This window comes from Pipistrellus hanaki (genome assembly GCF_964339955.1).
Source record: "Pipistrellus hanaki genome assembly, chromosome: X".
NCBI classification, from domain to species: Eukaryota; Metazoa; Chordata; class Mammalia; order Chiroptera; family Vespertilionidae; genus Pipistrellus; species Pipistrellus hanaki.
This window is the reverse complement of record NC_140524.1, coordinates 70,990,027-71,017,395: the sequence shown is the minus strand read 5'-3', so window position 1 is coordinate 71,017,395 and position 27,369 is coordinate 70,990,027. Positions and strand designations below refer to the sequence as shown.

General features: G+C 49.5%; 1 protein-coding gene across 19 annotated transcripts; it reads right to left on the bottom strand.

Annotated features, from left to right (window-relative positions):
* Positions 1 to 486: 486 nt before the first annotated feature.
* Positions 487 to 25,862, bottom strand: MED12 (mediator complex subunit 12). Of its 19 annotated transcripts, none has more exons than XM_084869387.1 (46): positions 25,557 to 25,862; positions 24,939 to 25,043; positions 24,539 to 24,730; positions 24,246 to 24,402; positions 22,305 to 22,486; positions 22,017 to 22,127; positions 21,649 to 21,903; positions 20,764 to 20,910; positions 20,504 to 20,603; positions 20,246 to 20,382; positions 19,901 to 20,032; positions 19,417 to 19,543; positions 18,492 to 18,721; positions 17,017 to 17,097; positions 16,519 to 16,689; positions 16,173 to 16,317; positions 15,954 to 16,004; positions 15,546 to 15,664; positions 15,223 to 15,366; positions 14,616 to 14,779; positions 14,282 to 14,413; positions 13,647 to 13,874; positions 13,327 to 13,471; positions 12,815 to 12,935; positions 12,356 to 12,457; positions 12,142 to 12,267; positions 11,724 to 11,899; positions 11,364 to 11,543; positions 9,632 to 9,703; positions 9,078 to 9,211; positions 8,742 to 8,903; positions 8,375 to 8,486; positions 8,121 to 8,210; positions 7,511 to 7,620; positions 7,133 to 7,268; positions 6,655 to 6,816; positions 5,289 to 5,663; positions 4,948 to 5,095; positions 4,594 to 4,796; positions 3,877 to 3,954; positions 3,734 to 3,788; positions 3,571 to 3,658; positions 1,791 to 2,043; positions 1,266 to 1,424; positions 970 to 1,051; positions 487 to 762 (listed from the first exon to the last, which is right to left on the bottom strand). In XM_084869387.1, exons 1-46 carry the CDS (start codon positions 25,653 to 25,655, stop codon positions 719 to 721), a joined length of 6,522 nt encoding a protein of 2,173 aa, XP_084725513.1. In that variant the 5' UTR covers positions 25,656 to 25,862; the 3' UTR covers positions 487 to 718. The 19 variants fall into 19 exon arrangements, with proteins under 19 accessions (XP_084725513.1, XP_084725514.1, XP_084725515.1 ...); XM_084869388.1 differs by having other exon boundaries at positions 4,603 to 4,796; XM_084869389.1 differs by having other exon boundaries at positions 12,142 to 12,255.
* Positions 25,863 to 27,369: the final 1,507 nt, after the last annotated feature.

Genomic DNA, 27,369 nt, shown 5'->3' with positions numbered 1-27,369 from the left:
AATGTGAATCTCAGGGGAGATTTCTGTCGAGGATACCACTTGGCACATGATGGAGATCACAAAAAAGTGGCAAAATGTGTAGGCAGTGTCTGTCACCCCCTCCACCACTTTGAAGCTTGTTCGAAACTCAGCATGTGGATGAGTGGAAGGAGAATCAGGTTCCATCATTGATTTTTTTTCCCCCTCTGGCCCCTTCCCAATCCCAATGGTACATCCACCATGAAGGAAAGTTACCCAGAAGCTGTATCATCTAGCTGAGAACATAAGCTGCCCTTCTTAAGAGACTAAGGACTCAAACCTTAATATGTTGCCAGGATGGAGAAGTAAAGAGAGGGTAGCAATCCAATTCAACTGAGAAATTTAGGGGAGAGAAAGTGAACAGGGGAGATGATCTGAACAGAATAAAGGCTTCTAACTTGTCCATCCAGCCTCCACTACTCTCCCAAGGGCCCGCCCTTCCCAGATATGCAAAACTCACACGTGCCCTTTGCAAAGAAGCTCTGTGTATTGGGTACAACAGCTCTGGGGTCTCAATATAAATAATATACAAAACCCAACAGCTTAATGCCTTACATTAACAAAAATACTAAAAACTCATTAAAAATGGAGCCTGAGGGAAGAGCCCCAACCATTACTGGTGTTAGCCCAGGAAGGGGAATTGAGAATTCAGAGAAAAGGGTGTGGCCACATCCAGTCACAAGCAGCTCCTCCAGATGGCTCAGTAGCGTCCAAATATGTTGGTATTGGGCTGTGGCTGGGTATCTGTGAAAAACCAGAGAGGATCAGGGCTGGGATGCCGAGCAGGGTTGTAGATACGCATGGGAAGAGCTACTCAGGTGCCAAGGGAAGGGATGGAATATAATGCTTGCCCCCACAATATGGGCCATTAGAAGCAATGGCCTAGGTACTTGCCCCTCCCCGCCCCCAATTTATTTCACGGGACTTTCCTGGGAAGGAAGGAAGGCTTACTGGAGAGCTGTTGTTGGAGCTGCCGCACCAAGGCTGCTGTCTGTTGCTGTTGCTGGGTCTGCTGAAGCCCCTGGCGCTGGAACTGAGATGGAAATTGGAAGACTGAACTCAAACCCTCTACTCGGAATCTTCCACATCCTTCTCTATCTCCATCTCCATCTCCCCATCCCTTTTCAGTGTGCCATGTCTTGCCTCCTCCTTCTACCACATGGCACACTGTCCCCAACCTGGTTCACTGGCTGCATGCCCAACCTGGGCAGCTGTCCCTGAGGTTGGGGCTGGAGTCCAGCAGCTACCTGGGGCTGGGACTGGGGCTGGGGCTGGGGAGGAGCCGCTGCCTGTTGCTGCTGCTGCTGCTGTTGCTGCTGCTGCTGCTGCTGCTGCTGTTGCTGCTGCTGGTGTGCTTGTTGCTGCTGCTGCTGTTGCTGCTGCTGCTGCTGCTGCTGCTGCTGTTGCTATGAAAACGTAAGAGATATTGCTAAGGAGAGCAAGCATCTGAGCCCAGGCATGGAGGGATAGGGACAGGGGAAGAGGCAGCAGGAAGGAAACTGGGTTCAGTGCCCTCCTTCCTCAGAGAGCTGCAGAGAGATACCCAATCTAGAGTTCTCAGTAGACAACCCCCAACTCTCTCCCAATAGGACCCCCACAAAACCAAAGTGGGTATAAGGGGAAACTAACTCCCTAAGACCCTACTGCATGCCAGCCACTCTGCCAGGCGCTTTCTGTGTACTGCCTCAGTCAGTCTTGATAACAACGAGGAGGAGCCTGGGCCTCTCCTCCTCCTTGGGTTCCCAGGTCCCCTATGAACTCCTGGGCCTTACCCGTAGGATTTGCTGCTGCTGTTGCTGCTGCCGGATGTGGTACTGTTGCTGTTGCTGCTGCTGCTGCTGCTGCTGTTGCTGCTGCTGCTGCTGCTGTGGCGGCGGCTGCTGCTGCTGCTGCGGCGGCGGCTGCTGCTGCTGCTGTTGTTCAGGCAGGATGGCAGCTGATCGGACAGCAGCCTGGACACCCTGAGTGCTCAGTGGTGTCAGGGTACCTATCATGGGTGCTTGCTGCAGTGTCTGGTGTGAAAACCTACAAAGAGAGGTCCAGAGATCAAGGCATGGGGCAGGGAGAGAGGTGAAAGAAAAGCCCCAGGTCCTGACCCGAAAGACACTTCAGTCATTTCATTCGTTCCTCCTGTCGCTAATCAGAAGAGCCATTTGGGTCCTGGCAGCTTTTTAAGTAGGGGAGAAAGGGGTAAAGACAATACCCCATCTCAGTGTCTCATAACATTCGTGGCTAAGAATTTTTCAATTCTGCTTTAGCTTTTTTCCTCTTATAACAATGAAAAAAAATCTTAGCATAGGATAGGCATTTTGTTAACACTTTGTAAGGCTTTTGTTGTTGGTGGTAATCCCCAATAACATTTCAGGGGCTTAAAGACAATTGAGTCCTACTGCTCCTTCCACTTTCCTTACCCCAATCTGTACATCACCACACCAGGCTACTGACCAGGTCCCCTGTCTCAAGTCTTCTCGCACTGTCTCTATGCATCCTATCCACGCATTCCATATTCATCTCTAGACATGTCCAACTGGTCATGTCACTTTCCAGGTCCAAAGAGCTCTTTCTGGAATTGTGTCTCAGTTCTGCACTGAGCAGTCAAGGTCCTCTTCAACCTGCCCACTCCTAGCCTATCCCTTACTTTCCCGACACCAATTTTACCTCCATCCAAGTTCTTCTCCTACCTGTCCTCAACCACTCTCCTCATTTGGCTCCCATGTTTGTTCGTGCTATGCCCTCTATTTGGAATCCCCTTCCTTCTCCTCCTCTCCACAAATCCAAATCATATCCATCCTTCAACACAAGTCCAACCTCCTTCGTGACACTTCCTCTGACGACTCAGGCCCACAATGACAGTACCATGCACCTTTTCTGGATTCCCATTTTACTTCACAGCACAACGGCACGTCTGGCTATGATTTTCCTCAGTGTTCTCTAAATGTTCTTCTGGGTAAGTCTCATCTCCTCAACTAGAGTAACAATTCTTTGTGGTGAGGGACTTCATAGTTTAAAAAACAAAAAACAAAAAACTTTTCCTCACTCCAACCAGTCCTAGTAGTGCTGGCCACACAGTGAGCAGTTACTACTTCTCAATAAAGGACTTCCATTGGTCTATCCTTCAGTGTTCTAAACCCTAAGCTATAAACCTTCAGGACACAATTACAATGTCTTAACTTAGGCCTAACTAATGTTCAGAATAGTGAGAGGATAAGTTCATTAGTCCACTCCAGAGTTAAGATTGTTCTAACACTGGCTTTATGCCAACTTATCATGCAGTGCATTGATGAACCCTAGACTTGCCCTTACTATAGTCATAGAAATAATTTTCCTTCTCTGGGCCTCAAAGTAATATAGAGAAGCAGGTGTGGGACTACTGGTTGCCAGGATCCCTTCCAGCTCTGGCATTTTGTAGCAACTGGTTATGTGGCCAGATAAGTGTTCTTTCCACCTCCAGAAGTGGAAGGTCTGATTAGTCCCATCATCCCAGGCACGTTTTTCCAAATCAAATGTGCTTCTGTACCTCAGTGCCTTTCCAACCCCGACTCTCTTGGGTACCTTTGAGTGGAAGTTAGCCCATGTCCGTAGGTAGGGGCCTGCTGGTGCACATAGCCACTGGGCCGCTGTTGCAGGTGGCGAGTGGGATCTACAAGAGTAGGATTGGTAGAAGGGTGGGTGCTCTGATAAGGCTGGCTGGAGTAGCTGGGGGGTACCATGGTACCTGCGGGGCCCGTGTGTTGCTGCAATCCCACATGAGAAACATAAGGAGTATATCCCTGGATGAAAGGAGGAGAGAGTCAGGACCAAGAGCGTGCAGAGCAACTTGCCTCAAGCTCCCTAATTCTCACCATCTTGTGCCCTTACCTGGGAGGTCTGCAAACCGTAGGAAGAACTAGTAGTCATTTGGTGGACAGATGACTGGCCCAACATCCCCTGACTCTGCTAAAAGGGAAAAAGGGGACAAATAAATTTATTTATTTAAAATATATTTTATTGATTTTTTAAAATATATTTTATTGATTTTTTACAGAGAGGAAAGGGAGAGAGATAGTTAGAAACAATGATGAGAGAGAGTCATCGATTAGCTGCCTCCTGCACACCCCCTAATGTGGACATGCTCGCAACCAATGTACATGCCCTTGACCGGAATCGAACCTGGGACCCTTTAGTCTGCAGGCCGACGCTCTATCCACTGAGCCAAACCGGTCTTGGCTATTTTATTGATTTTTTTTATAGAGAGGAAGGGAGAGGGATAGAGAGTTAGAAACATGGATGAGAGAGAAACATCCATCAGCTGCCTCCTGCACACCCCCCTCCCACCGGGGATGTGCCCGCAACCAGTTACATGCCCTTGACTGGAATCAAACCTGGGACTCTTCAGTTTGCAGGCCAATGCTCTATCCACTGAGCCAAACCACTTAGGGCAAAAGTGGACAAATTTAAACTCAGAAAACACTTTCTGCCATCTTGCTAACTGTATCTCCCACTCTGCACGTCCCTGTGAAGATCCCAAGTGTCTCCCCAGTCCTGGGCCCCGTAAATGCCCCTCTCCCTGGGGGCCCTCCCTATCGCCCCTCTCACTATCTTTGCCTGGAGCTGTTGGCGAAGGCGCTGTCCTTGGGGCACTGCAGGCTGTTGCTGTCGGTACATGGAGGTCTTGTAAGAGGGTTCCAGTCCCATGACACCACTCATGGTTGTGGGCAGCACTCCAGGGTAAGGTGGTCGGGCAGGAAGCTTCTGCATTGGTAACCGCACAGGGCGGTATGGGTCCACACGAGGGCCACCTGGAAATGGGAGCAGACTGACCTCTCAAGGCTCTTTGTCCCTCCATCCCCAGCTAGGTGTCCTGGTTACTCATAGCTCCTTGGATGAGGGACATCATCCCTGAGGCAGGAAGAATCCAGGTAAGTCTCTCATTCCTGGGGTGGCACTAACCTGCAGGTAGTGGCTGGTTCTGGGTGTAGAGGCCTATGGGGCCCTGCCTGTAGCTAACGTGGGTTATGGAACCAGGGTTAGTATGGTGCAGGAGGTCTGGAGGCACTGTCACATAGGGGCCACTCCGTCCTGAGCCCATTCCAAAGTCCTATGTGAATGGTAGAAGAGGAAGGTGAGGGGCGCGGGTGATGTGGGCTAGGAGGGGTGATGGGGAGTTGGATCTACATGGTTATTATAATTCCAAAGGCACCCCTGCCCCACATGCCCCCACCCCTCCATAAACCAGAAACTGGAAGAACCACAGAGACAGGCAGCGGAAGCATCACGGGGATGGCACTAACCTCTGTCTTGGCAGCTGGCTGGCTTCGTTTCTTGCCTTTGGTAGACTTCTTCTTGCGTTCCTCAGTACTGGCCGGAGCAGCCCCAGGTTTGTCAGTTTTGGGGGGCTCCGGAGCCTTTTTCTCAGGCTCTAGCAGAGTGGGAGCAGGGGGCTCCTCATCTTCTGGTGGCAGCGGCAGTGGCTCGAGGTAATATGCCCGGGGCCGGGGCCTCAGGTGTGTGTGGTAGAGCAGCAAGCGCTGCTGTTCCTCACCTCGAGCCACTCTCCGGTCCACCCGGACTGTTCCAAACCAGCCCCAAGACAGTGGCGCTGACGGCTTCAAGCCCTCAAACAGATCCCAGGGAGAGAGCTTTTGTTTGGTGGAAACCTGTAGACCCTGCTCCAGAAAATGAGAAACAATAAGTGGCTAAGGCTTGTCAAACAGAAGCCAGACCTTAAGGACTTACAGGAAGGGGAAAATATCTTCAGGAAATAAAAGGAAAGAAAAGTAACGGGCAGATTCAGGGGAGATGGTCAGATGAAGACAGATGGGTATGGACACACAAACATGCACACGGGAGGCAGAGTTAAGAAGTGAGAAGGCGATGGGTGTATGGAGCAGAGAGAGATAGACACTGACATTGAGAGGAAGACAGATAGAAACAAAGAGAAAAGGCAGCTAGAGACTAAAGACAGGCAGAAAGGGAAAGAGAGAAAAACAGGAAGAAAGAGGTAGGCAGAGGGAGACAGAGAGACAGGTGGAGAGAGACAGAGACACTGAGGAAAGGGGACAGAGACACATGGGTCAGAAAAAGACATGAGACTGTATACATGAATGAGTTGGACTTTGGATTTCAAATTCTAGATCCTCTTCTTCCTCACCCTCTCTACTATACACATTGATTATAGTTACTCAACAAATACTTCAACTAACAGAGAGAGGGGAAAGAAAATTGTGCAGAGATGACTGAGTGGAGGGAGAAAAATGCAGGGATGAAGGTATCAGATGTGGGCTGTCAGCCAGACAGATGGGTGGGGTGCAGGCAGGGTTGGAGGAGGCCAGGAAGTGGGTGGGGCAGAGGAAAGAGGAAGGTGAAGTGCTGAGAAATGGGTGGTATGTTAAAAGGTGAGTAGGAGTGGTGAACGGTGGGTACCGGTGAATGAAGAGACCAAGGAAAGAGGTTGAGACTCCCAAGATGGGGAGAAGAAATGTAAGTAAAGATAGTGATGAGCTCAACATTGCAGAGGCGACTTTCACTGCAGAACCTGATGAATGCAATAGCCTGATGAGCCGTTGTAGATACGAGGTTGATGCAGGAAAGGCTCTTGTCCAAAGGGGGAAAAGGCAGGAGGTAGAGAATGCGGGGCGGAAAGACAATGAAACATGCCTCCTTCTTGAAGATGGAATCAAAGCCAGTAATCTTGTTGCCCTTGGTGTCAATAAGGGAGCCCTGTGGCTCACAGGTGATGACATCTCGGGTTTGCTTGGGCAGTGGCAACAGCTGGCGAACTTTTTCCAGACTGTCTGACTGGCGTTCCCCCAACTCCTTCTGCAGGCACAATAAGAGGAGACAAGAGTTCAAGAATTCAAAAACATAGGGGTGGAAAACCTTGGGACAACACAGAACCTTGCATGAAAACATTCAGTCAAAAAAAAAAAAAACCAAAAAAAAAAACAAAAAACAAAAAACCATTCAGTCAATCCTTGCTATACAGATAACAAAGAAAAAGTGACTGTGAAAGGAAATGGTGGGGGTCTCTGGCCAGAGCAAAATCCCAGAGGCTGGACAGCCACTGCAAGGTCAGGGGACAGGGATCTAAGAAGATTGCTGTTCCCCAAGCTTTGCGCTTGCCTCTTCTGCTCACCTGAAGCTTCTTCACCAGGTTCATGTAGGCACGTTTGTTTTCCTCCATGCTGCCTTGAGAGATGCTGGACATGTCTGCAGCCAGGGTCCCGTTGATGAGCACACTCAGCATGTCCAATACAGTAGTGAAGAGCTCGCTGACAGGAAGCCCAGGAGAAAACCGGAGAAAAGGTGAGAATAAAGGACTGGGGGTTGGATACAAGCAGAGAATGGTGCTTAAGATGTCACCCCAGGGGCATCAAAAACAGGTGGGGAACCCAAGGCCTCTGAGTCCACTGCATGGGTCACACGGATCGTGGGGGAGGGGGGCTGTGCACCTGGTGTGAGGGAAGGGGGACCCTCTTGGGCACAAAACGCAGGGAAGGGAGGGGTGCTTTACTTGTTGGACTGCATGTCGACAGTGCCGCTGATGATGATCTCCAGGAGGAGCACTGCCCACTCGGTGGTTTGCTGGGTGCTACGCTGCACGGTGTCAAACATGCCACCCACCTGCCAAGGCCATAATAGGTCAGTCAGATGGCTCAGGGTGAAGTTCAGCATTTAAGGAAACTTTGGATCAGAACCTGGGTTGGATGGACTAGGGACACCTGAGGTCAGCATCCCAGTTGCACCTATTACTTGCTACGTGAACTCAGGGCAATGACTTAATAACTGACACCTCTGGGTCTTGGTTTCCTTACTTATTAAATGACAGGAGTTGGACTAAGGGATGTCCAAGATTTTATCCAACATTCCAAAATGAGCTTCTAAATCTTCTAGGGTCCGGCCAGAATCTAGGATAACTGAGGCAGTGTCCCTGCTAGGATTCAGGGTCCTTAACCACTTTCAGGACCTGCGTCCTTTAGGAGAGCTGGATGAATGCCTGAAGACCCAGAACAGTCTGGGCCCGCCATCACCCCCCTATCCTCCTTGGGATAGGGCTTCTTCACTCTGCAATTCTAGGCCCCCCCCCCGCCCTTCTTCTTCTTCTTCCCAGCTCCCCTTCTCACCAGGTTGAGCCGCAGCTTGAGGGCCTCATGCATTAGCTGCTTTGGTTTGCAGTCATCTAAGTACTGGTCATCTCGCCAATTATTGACAATCTAAAACAGAAACAAGAATAACACACAGCTCAGGATCCCCTCATTTCCATTCCAAAGCACCCACTGTGTTCACAGAAAGCAGTGAAGGTTCCGAGTACACAGTGGCCTCTTGGGCACATCTTTCTCTGCCCTCCTTCCAGGCTCCGTGACCCAGAGAGCTGTACCTGGTGCACCTGGCTGTAGAGGGAGGTCAGGAGTCCCTCACGCTGCTCATCCTGCCCTTTCAGACATGTCAGTACCAGGGATAAGAAGGGCTGCTGGCTCAACAGAGACATGCTAGAGATGAAAGAAAAAGAAAAAGAATAGGCCCATGGGCTGGAGATCTGGAATCTTCCAACTTCATTCTCCCAAGCCCCACGCCCTACTATCTTAAGATCTAGCTGCTTGCACAATGTTGCCCATGCTTACCCTCTGATTTTCCACTTTTCCATGTTTTTTTCTCTCACCCCTTTGCCCTATATTTTCTTCACTGGGATGCTTCCCCTCCTTTCTACCTCTTGACTCTGCCCCCCACCCTTCCAGCTGCTTTACCTCTTCTGCTTTTGTCGATCACGTTCTTTGCGGGAAGACGAACCCAGGTGCTGGCCCTTCTCCAATTCTTCCCCAGCAGCCTTTAACACATGCCCCTGGACTGAGGTGGGCAGTTTAGCAATGAGGGGGGCCACCAGCCAGACACCAGAGCGCTCTAGAGAGCTGGAGGACAGATGGAGTCCACAGGGTTACAGAGGAGCCAGGCAAGGTTGGTAGAATCCATCCTCTCCTCTCCTGATGGGCATGCCTGACATCTGTCTCCACGTGGTTGAAATCATTTACATTGCCATCAGAGAAACTTATAAGGGAATGGGCACTAACACATGTCTACCCAACCTGAGCACGGGCTTGGTCTTGTTGCTGCTGGGCATGTTGCTTGCAGTGTTCCCAGAAGATGACCCGGTCTCTGCCGATTGTTGAAAAACCTCGATTGTGGCCTTGGCGATGTTCTCTAAGAGGGAGTTCATCTCCTGGGGAAGAGGAAAGGCACAGGGATGCTAAATGGGAAGCTGGGGTGAAGGAAAAGAGATGGTAGATGAGGGCAGATGAAGGTATCTGTGGAGGTTAATGGGAGGGGACGGACACCAGTCTGCTGGAAGTCATACCCTCCAGGCCCTGCAGATTTTTCCAGTTCCCCAGTCTTCTCCTTTGCATACCTACCTCCTTACGGAAACGGCCTCCACGACTACCAGCGTCAACCCTTCCCACAACTTAGAGTCCTAACACTTCCAACCCAGCTCCTTTATCACTGCTCTACATATCTGCCATCTTCCCATCCTCTCTTATCTCAAGAACCCAGGGTAGGACCAACGTTCTTTTACGGTGGGCTACCTACCTAACACTCGAGCTAGAAATGAGCCTGGGAAAGAGAGGGCCGTGGCACCACTCACATTGTTTGGGGTCTGCTTGATCATGAGCTGCAGCTCCAAGGAAGACTGGCGCATGGTCCACTGGTCCAAGTTCTGTAATAGAGATCCCACCCCAAGCTAGTCACCTTCATGTCACCCACAACCGCTCATTACTCCGAGGCCAGTTCCTGATCTCTCACAACCTTGAACCACACATTGAGAGGGAGCTCTATGGCCCCAGCTTTAGGACATATTACACCTAAATAATTCAAAATGGTTGAAAAATCTAACCTTTGAAAACAGTGGTTCAGGAAAGATTTCACATCTTTCCCCAGGTTCTTGTTTCAAGGCCTCACATTCTTTTTTAAAAAATATTTTTATTTTACTTATTTATTTTTAAATATATTTTATGGTTGTTTTTTTTGTTTGTTTGTTTTTGTTTTTAATATATTTTATTGATTTTTTACAGAGAGGAAGGGAGAGAGATAGAGAGCTAGAAATGTCGATGAGAGAGAAACATCGACCAGCTGCCTCTTGCATACCCCCTACCGGGGATGTGCCCGCAACCAAGGTACATGCCCTTGACTGGAATCGAACCCGGGACCTTTCAGTCCGCAGACCAACGCTCTACCACTGAGCCAAACCGGCTTCTGCTAAATATATTTTATGGGTTTTAGAGAGGGAGGAAGAGAAACATCAATGATGAGAGAGACTGGTGATTGAGCCTGCAAATTGGGCATGTGCCCTTAATGGGTATTGAACTGTCGACCTCCAGATTCATAAGTCAATATCCAACCACTGAGCCACGCCAGCTGGGCGGACCTCACATTCTTTAGCACAAGGAAATTCTGCTTAACTCTTTACCTAAATCCTTGATGTTAAAGTTGAAGCCTGCTTCTCCTGTTTCAAACCAGCTGCTCAAAGTCCTTTCCAGACCCCAAGGCTATACTGCTAGCTAATCTCTCTTTGGCATTATCTCCTCTGGACTTTAGAGACCTCATTCCTTTAGCTTCTCCTTAATGGCTTTATTTGTCCACCCTCCAGTCACCTGATTGTCTGAAGCTGTGTGGTTAAGCAAAAAGGGCAAAGGCATACCTAAGTTCACATACTGAGTCTCAGCTTACTACCCGGTTTCCCCGAAAATAAGACAGTGTCTTATATTAATTTTTTCTCCCAAAGTTGCGCTAGGTCTTATTTTCAGGGGATGTCTTATCTTTCCATACGCTAGGTCTTATTTTCGGAGGATGTCTTATTTTCAGGGAAACAAGGTAGCTATGTGACCTCTTCAAGCCTCGGTTTCCTTACCAGTCGAACAGAGATACTCATACCTACTTCACAGAGTTGTAAAGATTAAATGAGAAAATATACATAGTGTGCTGAGCACAGTAGCTGGCATGAAGCAGACATTCTAGTGTAGTTGCTATTGAGTAGTATTACCATTCATTACTGAGCCATGGCCAAAATGCCAAAAACACAAGGCCAAAAAGTAGGTCTCCCAGATGCCATTCCTCACCCCTACCCCTGCCCCCGCCCCACTGCCAGTAAGCTAAGTCCCACTGCATCCAGATAGCTGGGCCCTTAACCAACAGTTTATTCTGGAGTCTAGACCATTTTGGCTTTACTTCTAAGCCCATGCTGGAGCTGTTTCTCTCGCCCACATCCTTGTCTGTCTTCCTGCTTAACTTCTCATCTCTTTTTCTCTCAAGGTTCCCATGGTTTGACCCCAAGTTTGGACTCCATTGCGTTCTACAAGACCCCCAATGCCTTGGCCTACCTGGAGAATACGCTTAATGCGCTGCCGCTGGGGGTTCTCCCCGTCCTCGTTATCCAGCAGTCGATGTGGGTAGCAGATGAGCTGCATGAGGCGCTGAGCCTGGGCACTACTCAACACCGGGTCTTGTAGGTCATTGCTGTCCTCACATAGCGATTTAAGGCAACGTTCTCCTACCCATTCCTAAGGAGGCTGATTATCAGGGGACTGGGGCAATCAGAAAGGAGGGTCACGAATAAGGGGGATAGGGCGGGAGTTGGTGAGGGACACAATGTATAGTAGAGAGGTGGCGTGATCATGGCTGGAAACAGGACTGTATTATAGAAAAGCGTTTAGGAGGTGTGGGGGGAAGGTGAGACTGACCTGTTGGCAGATGCTGCGCAGCACGTACTTGGCATAGACATCCAGACTGGCTGTCTCCACAGAGATGTTTCGGCCACCCTGCCTCCGACCGCCAGTCCCACCTCCTCCCTCCTCCTCTGGAAGTTCTTCTGTTCCTCCTGTCACAGTGAAGCCTGAACCCTTCAGTTCCGCATCCCCTGTGGTCCACAGGCGGGAGATAGGGAGGGGTGAGATCCGAATTCTGTGTGGAGACCCACCCCAGACCCACAGAGGCAGCAACTCCCTGAGCCCTGCCCCATGGAACAGAAATATACTTCCCTCCCTCCGCTCCCCCTAAAGGTCAGGGAGACCACCTTCAGGAGAGAGACTGTCTTTTGTAGTTTAGCTGGCACTCCACCCTATACACACTTCTGGCACCACTACCTTCCTACCCCCATACCAAGTACAAACACAGCCTTGAGAACAGCAAACACAGCTCCATCCACGATGCGGTTCTGGGAGGCAGCCAGCAGGTGGCGGTCACAGGAGGAGCGGATTCCTACAGTAGGCTTGTCTGGGAAGGGAGCTGAAGTCAGGGTAAGCAAAAGTAGAAACTGTGGGGGTGGGGTAGCCACACTTTCTACTGCAGGCTGGCTCAGATCAGGACCACTTACTTCCATCTGACTGGCAAGGATTGAGTTGAGGAGTCTTGAAAAGGTGGAGAAGGATGCGGCAGGTAAGCCGGGCCCCTGGCTCAGAGTCCTGTTCACTGCAAGCTACAGAAAGGAAGACAAAGCAGATCGGGCAGAAGGAAAGCAGATTGTATATAGGTTTGTGGAGGAGGGATGGTAAAAGGGGACATGAGCTCAGGCAAAAGGAAGAAAAACAACAAGAAGATAATGCTGAAGAAGAGGTGGAGCAGCCAACTGTTTTGCTGTATGAGGAGTTCCCCGAAGGGTCACTAAATGGGCAGGTCAGGGCTGCAAATGCAGGGTTATAAAGAGGCTCCCCAGCTTGGGACACACCAAATATACTTCCCTCCCTCCTCTGGGGATGCCAGGGAGACCGACACTGAACACTGAAGTCTGTGTTGAAATTTGGGATCTAGAAATTCTAGGGGATTGGTAGTTTACCTGCATTAAGGAGCGAAGGGATGGCAGCACAGCGAATCAGATCCTCTAGGAGCAAACACTGGCGGGCAATGAGGATGGCTACAAAAGTAGCCAGGGAGTCATGAAAAGACAGGTCACTAACCTGGAGAAAAAGCAGACAGGCAGACTCAGAGGGAAGACAGGGTACCAAATCAAAATCAAAATGGTATACCTCGACTGTATAAAACTCTGTACCCGCCCAGCTGGTGTGGCTCAGTGGTTGAGCATAGACCTATGAACCGGTTACGGTTCGATTCCCGGTCAGAGCACATGCCCAAGTTGTGGCTTGATCCACAGTGTGGGGTGTGCAGGAGGCAACTGAAAAACGATTCTTTCTCATCATTGATGCTTCTCTCTTTCTCCCTCTCCCTTTTTCTCTGAGATCAATAAAAATATATTTTTAAAATCTCTGTCCCTGATCACTTGATTACTGAGAGTAGACTCCTGCCCTGGTAAGTGGCCCAGGCCCCAGCAGGACCCCACCCAAGTCTCACATCTACATTGCAGAGGAGGTCGTTGAAACCACAAGTGCCATTGTTTGAGGAGCAGCACAAGGCCTTAAGTACTCCCAGCCATTCTGCACTCAGTGACTTGCAATAGCCGGTCAGCTCTGCACACAGGATTGCGATGTCATTCACCCTGGGGAAAAGTACAAATGCCCTCAGGAAAAACCTTGTTCCATAAAACCTCACATCCATTAACTTTTTATTTCCACTCCGGCAATAACCAAGATTGCAGTACCTCCCGGGCATCTCATCCCTCCCAATATGGGGCCGGAGCGCAGTGCCCATTCCTCACTCAGTACGCCCCATACCTATCGGGATCATGGTGCCCCACACAGACGTGCATAAGGGCATTGCAGACAAAGCTGTAGCGGTTAGCAGGGTTCTCACTAAGACTCTTGCCTAGCCCTGTGTAGGTGAAGGTGTGAGCAGCAGGGTTCTCCAGAGTGTCAATCATGAACTCAGGTGCCCAGCGCATATTGGATTCTGATGGCTCCACGTTGCAGTAGATTGTGTTCTTCACCTTGGAGCAGAAGTCACTGCAGGGGTAGGGGAAAGCAGATAGAAGTGTTGAAGGTCTGGTGAGGCAGAGAGATGATCAGGAAGGGGGAGGAGAGAAAAAGAGGAGAAAGTGAGAGACCAGGAACCTTGGGACAGGAAAAAGGGAGATGGACAAAACAGATGAGGCAAGAACCCAGTTCGAAGAAAGCACGGGGGCCTCTGAAGGCAGGGGGAGGAGTGTGGGCCCCACAGGGATGGGCTGGAGCTAATGCCAACAAGGAAGGAGGACCACTCTCAGGAACTAAGAATACATGGAAGGCAGAGGCCCCAAACAACCCTGCGCAGGCAGCAGGGTCCTGGGCTGTGCTCTGCTCCTGAGTTGGGCGACAATGGGAAGGATAAAGGATAAGGTTCCATTCTCTACCCTTTACCTCTCACCTCTTACCTGAAAAGCTCCCCAAATTTGATCTTTAAATGGCTACACGAGGTGTACAGATCATAGAGATAAGCAAGGATACAGCGTTCTGCAGAGGAGCCATCTGACCGGTTCATCCCATGTTTCACTACGCCACACAACCTGTCACGAGAAAGGAAGGTCAAGAGGGTCAGAAGATAAGTGTGCATGGGCTGGGACACAAAGGTCCCTGGACACGGATTAAAGTCTCTTGGCAATCCTCACCCCACCCCCATGGACGGCACGTCATGCACGTCCACGGTGAGAGCCCCACCGGTGTTCATGGGAGCCCTCTGTGCTTCGGTAATTCTGAAGCCCTGCTTACCCCTCGAAGACCTGTGCCATCTGGTCCTGGTTGAGGATGAGGCAGGCATGGTAGTGCCGCAGGACAGCCACGATGCACAGACATAGGCTGGTAGTGTAGCTGCCCACGAGGTCAGAGGATTTGAGAAGCAACTCGGCCTCGACTACACTCAGCTCATTCAGCAGCTAGCAGAGCAAGTAGGGTAAGAAACGAGAACAGGCCCCACATATTATATACAATCCCACACTTTCTTAGAAGAAACTGGCAAAGCCAAGCCCCAGCCCCTTCCTGCTGGAGCCGCCTCAGTCTCTAAGGGCCCTGCTGCTATATGCCACAGCTCTTTATTCTATTAACATCAGCCACATCAACGATCTAATCAGTCTCCAGGATAGAATTCTCCGAACTCCAGCGGTGGGAGGACAGTCTATACCCGATGCTCTAATCTGTGTCTTGGGCCTCTCCAGGGAGCATTTGAGTCTCTTTTCCTGCCGTCTTAGCTCATGTTCCACTCCCCTGTGCTAATCTTTCTGTCCCTACAAATAGCCTGGGACTCTGACTTGAGCTTCTACTCCTATCCTTAGGACAGTACAAACCCCTTCCTCCAGCCTTATCTCCACCAATTCCCCACCTGAATGGCAAAGTCGATGAGGCCACTGATGCTGAGTGAATATTCCATGAGGTCGAAGATGAACTGCACATGCTGCACCAGAGGCAAGTGGTATGACATGCCAAGGGCAAAGCTTGTGATCTGCTCCAGAACATTCCGGGAGACCTGATAAGGGCAGTGGGAGTGAGACAGGAGTGGAGAGAGGTGGAGGGAAGCAAGAAAGGATGGCGGTGGAAGGGGATGAGACTAGGAGGTTTACCCTGCTCAGGAGGGAAAGGAGGTGAGGAAAGGAAAACAGTATGGAAGGCCAGAGTGTGGGAAGGGTGCTGGACTTAGGCCCACACCTGAGCTGTGACCTGGTGTTGGTCATAATGGGAAAGGTGCTGGAACTTAGCAAAAATATCTTCAGCAGTGGGGAAGGCTTCAGGCCGATTGCGCCGCCGCTTCTGCCCATCCTCCCCACCTAAGGGGACAGTTGAAAGAGATCAGTCAGGACAGGGAAGATAAATGAGTTGACTAGGGGTGGGGTGAGGAATGGAGGGAAAGGCTATGGGTGGGTGGGAGGGAGGGAAGAGGGCAGATGGGAAGGGAGGGCCAGGGAAGGGGTGGGGCAGGGACGAAGGGGACAGTGAGGCAAAGGTTGCAAGGACCACAAACTATGTGGACCTTAGAGGAATAAATACAGGGAGGTGCTGGGATGAGGGAGGGAAGGGAGAGGGAGGGCGGGCAATATGGGGCTTACTGTGAGGTACCTAAGAATGTCAGGTCTCCAGGATTCAGAGGCACAATAGGAGCAAGCTGGTCTGCAGAGGAGGGGAACGAGGGGGGAAGTTTCAAAAGGACTAGAGCTCTCAGGAGACCCCAAGAGACAGGACATTGGGACATGACTGGGAATGCCCTATGCTAGGGAAGGGAAGACTGACTAGGGCATTCTTTGGGGCGGGGGATTGGTTAAGGAGCCTCACACCCACCAGTTTCTGCTGTCCCCTTGCGGTTCAGAACCTTCAGGATATCCTTGGTAATTTTCTTGATGGCATGGCGGGCATCATCTCGCTGCTTTCCCACCCCAAACAGTACGACCAACCGCTGGTTGCACTCATGGCTGCATGACTCCTCCTGCATCCCGGCAGCACCATCAGACTCGTGCCTGAATCTCTTTCCCTCCACTTAAAAGCATGCCCCGTGCCCCTCAGCAGCCCAGTGCTCAAACCCTTCCCAGCACGCTGCACCCTCCGGAACAGCTGCAACCCCTCCGCTGGTCCTGGGACAGAAACCTGGGCTCAAAACAGATGGTCACAGAGTATTGGGGAAGAGTACCTGGGGGATCGGAAAGTGTGTGGCATACTGCACATGCCTCGGCTGGTCATAAAGAACCCCGAGAGTTCCCTCCATCTTCTCCTTGGGTAGCGGTTTCACCTCCTTCTCAATATCTGCTTTCTCGGGCGATGGGCTGCCCTTCCCCTCACAGGGCATAGTTGGGGAGAACAACTAAGAGAAAGGCAAAAGGGCACAAGGCTTAGAGCAGGGGTGGGAAAATCATTTGTTCTGGCCCTGCTAAGGCAACTGCATGTGCGATTTGAAATTCAATAAATCTAGGAGCTTTGTTCATAGCAACATAAATTTATATTAAGTGAATTACTTTATATTAAGCAAATGGTATTATAAATATCCAAATGGCCCTTGGCAGACAAAAAAAGTTCCCTCCCCCTGGTTTAGAGAAACAAAAGGGGACAAAGGGGCATAAGGACATTCCCAAAAGAGGCATCACGGGAGGCCCTGAAGAGGTGGCTTCTTCCACACTAGCCTCTAACTTACTGAGAAATCAGGCTTCTCCATGTCCTCAAAGAGTACACTGGAACCTTGGTCGATTTCCATAGACTCCGAGAGCCCTGGATCCTGAGGGCACAGAACATAAGCGGAGTTGTTTTAGCCCAGGGAGCTGCTCCCCACAATCTAGAAAAGTTGACAGGGGAGTTGGAGACAGGAGACCATATCAGGAAAAGCAGAGGATCTAGACTCAGGCCTTGATTATTCATTTAACCACCACGGGCCTCAGTTAAGAATAAAATAAATAGCCCTGGCCACGTGGTTCAGTTGTGTGAGCATCGTCCCATGCACGGAAGGGAATCAGGTTCAATTCCCAGTCAGGGCATACACCCAGGTTACAGGTTCAATCCTTGGTCAGGTGTGTATGGAGGGAGTGGAAGGAGGCAACTGATGGATGTATCTCTCTCACATTGATGATTCTCATTCATTCTCTCTCTCTCTCTCTCCCTCTCTCTCTCTCTCTCTCTCTCTCTCTCTCTCTCTCTCTTTCTCTCTCTCTCTTCCCCCCCTCCCTCCCTCCCTCCCTCCCTCCCCCTCCCTCTCCCCTTCTCTCCCAAAATAATAAAAGCAGCCCAGCTGCAGTGCCTCAATGACTGAGTGTCGACCAACAAACCAAGAGGTCACCAGTTTGATTCCTGGTCAGGGCACATGATTGGGTTGTGGCCTGATCCCCAGCAGGAGGCATGCAGGAAGCAGCTGATCTATGTTTCTCATTCTATCCTCTCCCTAAACTCAATAACATATTAAAATAAATAAAAACACATTCTTAAAAAAGAGAAAAAATAGCCCAGCCAGTGTGGTACACTGGTTGAGCATCAACCTATAAACCAGGAGGTCAGGGTTTAATTCTCAGTCAGGGCACAAGCCCAGGTTTTGGGCTCGATCCCCAGTGGGGGCGGGCAAGAGACAGCCAATGATTCTCTCTCATCATTGATATTTCTCTCTCTTCCCCCCTTCCTCTTTCTGAAATCAATAAAAACATATTTTAAAATAAACAAATAAGTAAATAAGTAAAATAGGCTTAAGATGACCTCACAAGGCAGTTGTTAGGATCACATGAAAAAGAATAATGCGAGCCCGGCTGCGGTGGCTCAGTGACTGAGTGCTGACCTAGGAACCAGGAGGTCACAGTTCAATTCCCAGTCAGGGTGTATGCCCATGTTGCAGGCTCGATCCCCAATTGGGCAGAAGGCAGCTGATCAATGATTCTCTCTCATCACTGATGTTTCTATCTTCCTTTTCCTTCCTCTCTGAAATCATTAAAGACATATATATATATATATATATATATATATATATATATATGAATGATACAAGAGTGCCTTGTAAACCAAGAAGCACTAAGCAAATACTATCATCATAATTAGGTATCATTATTAGGTAAGGGACTCTCAGAGGACCTTGGGAGCCAGGAAGATGGGAACATAGGAAGAAACTAATCAGGGCTAGAAAAACTCACTTACCTCCAGCTTGCTACTGCTGCTGCACTCAGCCTCCTTGCGGTCTGAGTCATCAGCAGGGTCATCAAAGGGAGAGGGAGGCCGAGGACCAGGTGCTCCAAAGGCAAGGTCCCCTCGGGAGATGAGGGTGCAAGTATATATGTTGTGGGAGAAAACATCGTGTCGAATCAGTTCACAGAACAGCAGTACCAAGTTAAAGAATTCCACCCGCTCACTCTCACTTCGGGGGTCCGCTAGAGGGGAGGGAATGAGAAAAGATGAGTTAGGAGAAGCACAAGAGATTGGGGGGGGAAGAGAGAGGGGGTCAGAAAGAGGGATATAGCCCTAACCGATTTGGCTCAATGGATAGAGCATCGGCCTGCGGACAAAAAGGTCCCAGGTTCGATTTTGGTCAAGGGCATGTAACTTGGTTGCAGGCACATCCCCAGTAGGGGGTGTACAGGAGGCAGCTGATCGATGTTTCTCTCTTATCGAAGTTCCTAACTCTCTATCCCTCTCTGTAAAAAATCAATAAAATATTTTTAAAAAAAGAAAAAAAGAGGGATACACCTCAGGCACGCTCCTCCTAGAGTGCCTGAGGTAGGCAAAAAGAGGAACAATCCAAAACAAAATAAAACTGCAGAGGGACAAAGTATCTTTGGTTACCCCACCTCATGCCCCACACACCATCTCATAAAGGAATATAGCATCTTTGCTGTTAAGCATATGAGACAATGCTTCGATTGTTTGTGGTTTTATTTTTCTCCTTATTTCTCTACTCTGTTAAACTCTAAAATGATCAAAGACTATAGAATTATGTCCAAAATTCATTCAGCATAGAGCCCAAGACAGAAAAATATACCAGAAGGTGCTTAATTATGCTTTCTGATGACAGTAACGGGTAACTGAGTCTAGGCCGAGGTAACCAGAGGGTGGCAGGGATCCATACTCAGCATGGGAGCCTGTGTATCCAGAAACTGCAGGAGGACATCCTGGAAAATGGGAGCACTAGGAGCAGAAAGGGAGCCAGAGGCAATGGAACCTTTCTCATCTGCAGCTTCTGATTCTCCACAACGCTGTAAGATGAAAGAACAAACTGCAGGATTGGTTTTTACCTGTTTTCTTCACTCCTTCCTCCATGTGTAATCCTGGAACTGCCACCTATTTTGTCTCCACCCCAGACTTTTCAATTCCATTCCCCCTTTGACCTCCGTTTTCTTTACTGCCTCCCAACTGAAGTCTTGATCGCTTCTCTGACATCAATCCTCTTGTCTTTCTACTTTCTCCTTACATCCTCAACTTTCCCCCCTGGGTTCTCTACTTCTTTATTCTCACAGCTTCAACTAGGGTCCCACTACCAGCTCCATCTGTCTCCAACCCCAGTCGCCACTGCCCCACTGGCCAACCGCTTTCTTTTCTCTCTGCTCCCTAACCTCAGCTTCAATCTCTGCCTGTCTCTTCTCCAGGAGCTTGGCTACCACCATAGCACGATGCCGACCAGAACGTTTGCAGCTGACAGCCCATTCACACAGTAGTGATACCACAGCATCATCATCTGAGGAGATCTGGAGACCACAGGAAGACAGGAGTGAGTAAGGTAGAGCTGGGGACAAAGAACCCAGTTCCGATTTCTTAAAACCCTGGGCCCCATCTTAAAACATCCCAGGCCCAGTAATATCATCTCTTCAGACATCCCGTTTTCATGCCTCACCAGGTCTTCCCCTCATACTGTTGCTCTTGCAAAGTTTTTTGTTCCTTCGGTTCCCCTTCTTGCTTACCTCATGCCCATCCTTGCTAGGCCCCAATCCAAAGATTCGGTTACAAAGGGAGTCAAGAGAGTTGCTGAAGTCAGAGCGCTCAAAACTATGGCTGTCCAGCACTTCCAAAGTATGGAGCACCCGTCCAATAGTGAAGCCTGAGGAAAAGCGGCAAAGGGGATTTACCTCCCTATGAAGTCCAGCTCTCAGACCTCTGTCCTTACCAATCCCCATCCTGTCCTCAAACATCCTTCTTACTATCCATCATCTGGCACTCACCTGCAGTAGCTTCCTGGCACTTATCAAAGGACCAGCGAACCTCAACTGCCTGTCCACGCTCCTTGATCTGCTGTTCGATCTCCCGCAATTTTGCACGGACCTGAAATACACATCGACTTTAAGGATGCACCAAGGCATACAAAAGGCCAGGGTCCCAGGCTAAAAGAATAGTGCCAGTGGACTCCAAGTCACTATTGTTGAAAGAATAATTGAGCTTCGCCCCCCCAATCTGGGGGTACTAGGCAACTGGTCTGACTTACCTGCTGAGTGAAGGCACTGTTGCCCTCGGGCATGGGCAGGTTGGAGGGGGCAATAGGCAGGTGGTCAAGTGGTGAGCCAGTCTTAATTCGGCTATCAGTCAGCGAGTAGTGCCAAACCAGAGCACTAGGACAACACAGGAGGATCGTCTGCCAGATAGGAACCACTATGTCACACTCAGTTACCATGACTACCTCTCTAGAATCCCATCCTTAGAGTTCTGACCTAAAGTATTCTAAGTCCCTGGAATGGCATCACTCCATCCCTGAGCCCCTCCCCTCATCCACTCTTCTAACTGAAAAGGAACTAACATAAGGTGACCAGACGTCCGGATTTTTAACAATTTGTCCCATGTCCCGCGGTGTTTTAAAAAAGTCCAAAAGAGCCGAAACCGGTTTGGCTCAGTGGATAGAGCATCGGCCTGCGGACTGAAAGGTCCCGGGTTCTATTCCGGTCAAGGGCATGTACCTTGGTTGCAGGCACATCCCCAGTGGGGGGTGTGCAAGAGGCAGCTGATCGATGATTCTCTCTCATTGATGTTTCTAACTCTCTATCCCTCGCTCTTCCTCTCTGTAAAAAAATCAATAAAATATATTTAAAAAAAAAAAGTCCAAAAGACTTAAAAGAATCTTTCCAAATATCGGGACTTTTTTAAAACGCCACGGGACGCAGGACAAATTGTAAAAAATCGGGACTGTCCCGCCAAAAGCGGGACGTCTGGTCACCTTAAACTAAAGTCCGTGAATGAGAAGCAATAATCTCTAAGCAAGTATTCAGTGCTGAGTCCCACCTCCAATTCAGAATCACCCCCCATTCTCTAGGACAGGCACCCAACCAACTCCTCTCAGGATGCCTCTTAACACTTCCTTTGGCCACCCAGTACTTACCTGGAGAATACAACTGAGGCCAAAAACAAGGGGCCGGTGTTGAGGGCACATAAGCAGGTCACTAAAGGGTATAGAGGTTGTGCTGCTAGTTGGGGGCTGAGGCGCAGGAGTGGTAGGCAGTGTGCTTGTCGACTGAGTAGACATAACATGAGCCGAGTGACTGCTCATGCCATCCAGTTGTAGAGCCAGTCTTCGGGTACAGAAGTAGGCAAGGCGGCGGGAGAGGTATGCAGACTGAACGAATTCCCCAGAGTACTGTGAAGACACAAAGATCAAAAGCCCAAGTTCTCTCCAAGTGACCCTGCTGTCACATCTGATTCCTCCTCTAACCCTCCAGATACCCCCCGTCCCCAAATCCTAGACCTTACTCGAAGCAGCAGGGGCAGCAGCAGTTTAAGCAATTCATCTTCTCCAGGGCGGATTTTCTCAAAACACTCAAGTACCCATGTCAGGAACTCATGCCTGTCCAACATTCCATCCTATGGGTACCAGGGGAAAGGATTAGTTTAGCCCAGGGATTATTAGAGATGAGGCAGATAAAATCAATGACAGGATGAAGAGAACCACAACTAGGGCAAGGTGGCAGGCAGATTCCATTCTCTTCGGGCAGAGTGCGAGATCAGGTTCAATCCAATGTCCCACATGGCATGCCCTACCTGAAACATGAACATCGCCAGCTTCTCGTTGTAATCCCACTGCTGTATTGCCAACTCTACATCATGGGGCAAGGGCCCAATAGTGGAACCACAGCCCCCACTGCCTGCAGGCCCAGGCCGGTAATATTCAGCCATCTTTTGCAGCTGCTCCCATAAGTACTTGGTGATGATTTGAGTCCATTCTAAGGGAAAGATGGAAAGGGGCTATTTTATACTGTCCCTCTGCTTAAACATCTTCTGTTCCCCACCCCCACCCCCACCCCACCCCACCCCTTAGCCGAGGTTTTGCTTTCTGCCTTTTCAGTTACCCACAGTCAACTGTGGTCTGAAAATAAATAAATTTTCTCAACCATCAATATCACCTATTCCTGATGGCCAACCATCGACACTGTCATTCATGGCTCCATGATTCAGGATCACCCAAAGCAGACGATCCTCTTTCTGATATATGATCCTCTTTTTGACACATCATCAGGTCAATGATAGCCTAATGCTACATCACAATGCGTACGTCATTCACCTCATTTCATCTCATTACGTAGGCATTATGATCTCACATATCACAAGAAGTTTGAATGCAGTAAGATGTTTTGAAAGATACCACATTCACAAAACTTTTATTATAGTATGTTATCATAATTGTTCTACTTTTATTTACTGTTGTATCTCTGACTGTGCCTAATTTATAAATTAAACTTTACCATAGGTATGTATGAAGAAAAAACAGCATATATTGGATTCGTCACTATAAGTGGTTTCAAGCATCCACTGGGGGTCTTGAAATATATCCCCCTCAGATAAGGGGGGACTACTGTACTTCTAAACCCTATTCATCCACTTTGGCTCTAGTCAAATGCTACCTTCCTAAAGCCTTCCCAGGTGTCCCCAAAAGAAAGTAATCTTTCACCTAGCTAGGCTCAGTGGACAGAGTGTAGACCTGCAGACGGAAGATCCCAGGTTCAATTCCGGTCAAGGGCACATGCTCAGGTTGTGGGCTCGATCCCCAGTAGGGGTGTGCAGGAGGCAGCCAATAAATGCTTCTCTCTCATCATTGATGTTTTTATCTCTCTCTCCCTCTCCCTTTCTCTTTGAAATCAAGAAAAAATATTTTAAAAAAAGAAAGTAATCTTTCTGTCCATTGACGTCTCAAAGAAGCTTCTGCCTCCCCTTTTGACACCTTATATATTTAATTATGTGATTCGTATACCTGCCTTGGCATACATACTAGACTATAAGCATCCTAAGGGCAGGGATTAGGTACTGGTCATCCTTTTTTTTAAAACGAGATTTATTTGTTCACACACCCATGAAGGAGAACAGTCTCTGTCAGACGGAGGAGATTAAGATTCTTTTTTTTTAATTATTGATTTTTTACAGAGAGGAAGAGAGAGAAATAGAGTTAGAAACATCGATGAGAGAGAATCATCGATCAGCTGCCTCTTGCACACCCCTCCACTGGGGATGTACCCGCAACCAAGGTACATGCCCTTGCCCAGAATCGAACCTGGGACCTTTCAGTCCGCAGGCCGACGCTCTATCCACTGAGCCAAACCAGTTTCGGCGGTACTGGTCATCCTTATAGCCTAGCACCATGGTTGGCAGACTGCGGCTCTATGGCCCCTTGAGTGTGGCTCTTCCATAAAATACCACGGTCTGAGTGAGTCTATTTTAAAGAAGTGGCGTTAGAAGTTTAAGTTTAAATAATTTGACTTTCAAAAGAAATTTCAATCGTTGTACTGTTGATACTTGGCTATGTTGACTAATGCATTTGCCGACCACTGGCCTAGCACATGTACAGTAAACACTCAAGACACTGGATGTAATTGAGAGAAAGCAACATACAAACACAAGCAAGGAATACAGATAAGGAGAATATTTCCAAGGGTCTATTGCTTCTTGAAGCGATCAGTGGTGGGACCCCTGGCATTAGGAGTTACTCACCCATGAAGGGGTCAATATTTCTCTTCTTAACCTTGGTCTCATTGATTGCTGCATAGTAGGCACAGGTCATTTTAATGAGCCAGGCGGCCCTCATCACAGGCACTGTGTACTTTGCTAAATATCCAAACACTTCGTCCTTCTTACCGAAAATAGGGACCTGGATAGACATCGCAAATAGTGAGACCTCTATTGCCACCACGAGCTTGCAGTCATATAGCTTAATCTGGGCATAGGCGTGTACTTGGTACCCATGATCCCCTCCTTGGCCTGAAGAACAGGAAACAGTATCTCACCTTCTTGGCTAGTCGTGTGAGTGGCTTGGTGCCAGCCAGGTCAGTGAACCAGGCGTTAATGGCACTCTGGGATTTTGGAGTCACCAGCCAGAAGTTGTCCTTCTGGTTCACTTGGGGCTTCCTGCGACCAGTGTCAGGGAGGGTGTTACAACGCAACTTCTCTGCAATAATGCTGCTGAAGTTGGAACTGATCTGAGGAAAGAAAACTATACCTCAGGGTGGAAAGAAAGGGTGGAGAGGTGGTGGTGCCTTTGATGGGCAAATGCCAATGTGGTAGCATTAGGTTATGAAGGAAAACTTGGCCACTTAAGGTCGTCCCTTTAGGTCTTCCCAACCCACGGCCTTTGCTCCTTCTCAGATTCTTCCAGCCTTTTCCTTCAGCCTGGCAGGATTTTCTCACCTTGGAAGGATTGAAGTTTACATTCTTGGCACTGCCATGTTCATCCCCAGAGACAGCAGGCTGGTTATTGAAACCTTGTTTTACATTCAAGGCCGTCAGTTCATCCTGAGACAGGAAAATGGCATTTTAGTATTTTTCCTTGGGGGGGTGGGGGGTGGGAGTGGAGGGCAAAAAAAGAGGGGGAAAAGGGGACGACAAGGCAGGAGGAGGATTCTAAGTAGCACAGATTGCTGTTTAGAGATAGGCCCTGATGTTCATTTGGACCCCACCCTCACCCGCCCCACACACCCAGATTTCACTCAACATCACTCTTTCCTCACAAGCCGGCTAGCAGCCATAGCTCACCAAGCTGCCTCCGACAACTTTCTGAGGGGTGTGGAGAGGGGGGACCGCCTCGAGCGTGGCCCCTCCACCCTCCACCGTCCCCTAGTCGCGCTCAGGAACCGCCCCCCTGCCCTCCAGGTCCCACTCTCCCGCACCCACTTTACTCTTCCCCCTTCCGGGAGTTTGGCTCCCACCAGACCGCCCCGTCCCCCCCTTTCCCAAAGCCTAGGCGCTTCCTCCAGTGCTGAGCGCCGGCCCCCGGCCCCGCGAGAGCCCCGGTCTGTGAACGCGCACCTCCTTCTGTTTGGGATCTTGAGGGTACACATCGGGAGGCCCCAGCCGCGGCCGCTTCAGGGGCCGGTGTTCGTAGCTCAAGATCCCGAAGGCCGCCATCTTGCCCAGCCCGGAGCGCCGGCGGCGCCAGCCCGGCCGGCTCCGGGGCGGGGGGCGGGGGGGGAGCCGCAGGGGGGCCGCGGTGGCGAGGACGGCGGCCGAGAGACAACGGGGGGCAGGTTAGAAACTCTCGATCATTGCCGGAAACTACCGAGGGAAACCGAGGGACACCGGAAAGCGTCGGACAATGCCGACCTCGGCGGGGCGGGGCCGGGCCGGCGGGGGCGGAGCTCCGCTCCGGGAGCCCGGGCCTGGGAGCGGGCCCGGGGGCGGCGGCCGCGGGAGGTCCCGGAGCCGAGCGCGGGGCGGGGATGCGAGCCGGTGAGAAGGGGAGCTGCCGCCGCGGCGGGGCTCTGACAGGCGCTGGCTTCCGGGCGCCTCGCTCCGTTTGGGGCCTAGAATGGGTGTTCTATTTACGTAGGTTAGATTCTATGCCTTTTACAAATTACTCTTGGTTTCCGCGTCAGAAAAATGGGTGTACTAATATCGCCTTCAAAGGACCTATGTGTGCTGAGAAAGCACCCATTAAACCCCCGAAAGGCCGGTTCTAATCCCTTAAAGTCTTTATGGTCTAGCACTGAGATGATTAACCTTTTCGATTCACAAACCCTTTGATGCTGACGGAAGCTGTGGCCCTTATCCCAGTGAAATGAACATGGAGACTTACAAAACGTTAGTTACTTTCCAGGAAGATTCCTGCACCCCTTGAAGCTCAAGGAAGCATCCCCTAAGTGTCCATGAATTTCAGGTTAATAACCCCTGCTCTAGCGAAAGAGGCATCTACTAAAAGTCAGATTTTTTTTTAGATATTGTCTCCTTTAATCCGCACACAGCCAAACGAGTTAGGGATTGCTGTCTTCATTTTGTGGATGAGGAGGCTGATATTCAGAGTGGAAGTTCACATGTCCTATATCATACAGCTACTGAGTAACAGCTGAGACTAGGAATTTTTTCTTGACTCGAGCCAATATTCTTTCTAAGGTGGTGGTATTGCCTTTTAGAGAAAAGTATTATAATAAAAGCAACAAATTACAATACATAAAAATAAAACTAGCATATAACAAGTGAAAATAATAAAATGCTATTGAATCACAGTGGGGAGACAAACTAATTTTTTTAAAATATATTTTATTGATTTCTTAGAGAGAGGAAGAGAGAGGGATAGAAAGTTAAAAAAAAAAATCGATGAGAGAGAAACATCCATCAGCTGCCTCCTGCACACCCCCCACTGGGGATATGCACACAACCAAGGCACATGCCCTTGACCGGAATCGAACCCGGGACCCTTCAGTCCACAGGCCGACGCTCTATCCACTGAGCCAAACCGGTCTCTGCCAATTTTTTTTTTTTTTAATCCTCACCCAAGGATATTTCTTCCACTGATTTTTAGGGAGAGTGGAAGACAGAGAGAAACATCGATGTGAGAGAAACACATTGGTTGCCTCCTGCAGGAACCCCGACCAGGAGGAGCCTGCAACCAAGATACATGTCCTTGACCAGACTGGAACCAGGGGCCCTTCAGTCCGCAGGCCGATGCTCTATCCACTGAGCAAAACTGGCTAGGGTGAGACAAACTAATTCTGGTTGGGGAGAGGAAATATTCTGCTTGGAGAAGGTCATATTTAAGCTAACCCTGAGGAATTTTAATACAGAAAATTAGGGTGGGTTAGAATATAGGCACAGTGCCTGGCATATATACTTTTTTTAAATAGAT

Excerpts from the sequence above, each read along its gene's own strand:
- MED12 (XM_084869380.1), bottom strand. The coding sequence starts at position 25,655 with ATGGCGGCCTTCGGGATCTTGAGCTACGAACACCGGCCCCTGAAGCGG. Across the intron at positions 9,704-11,363 it reads GCATTAAGCGTATTCTCCAG|AACTTGGACCAGTGGACCAT; the intron begins GTAGGCCAAGGC and ends TCTCTATTACAG. Across the intron at positions 1,425-1,790 it reads AGCAGCAGCAAATCCTACGG|CAACAGCAGCAGCAGCAGCA; the intron begins GTAAGGCCCAGG and ends ACGTTTTCATAG.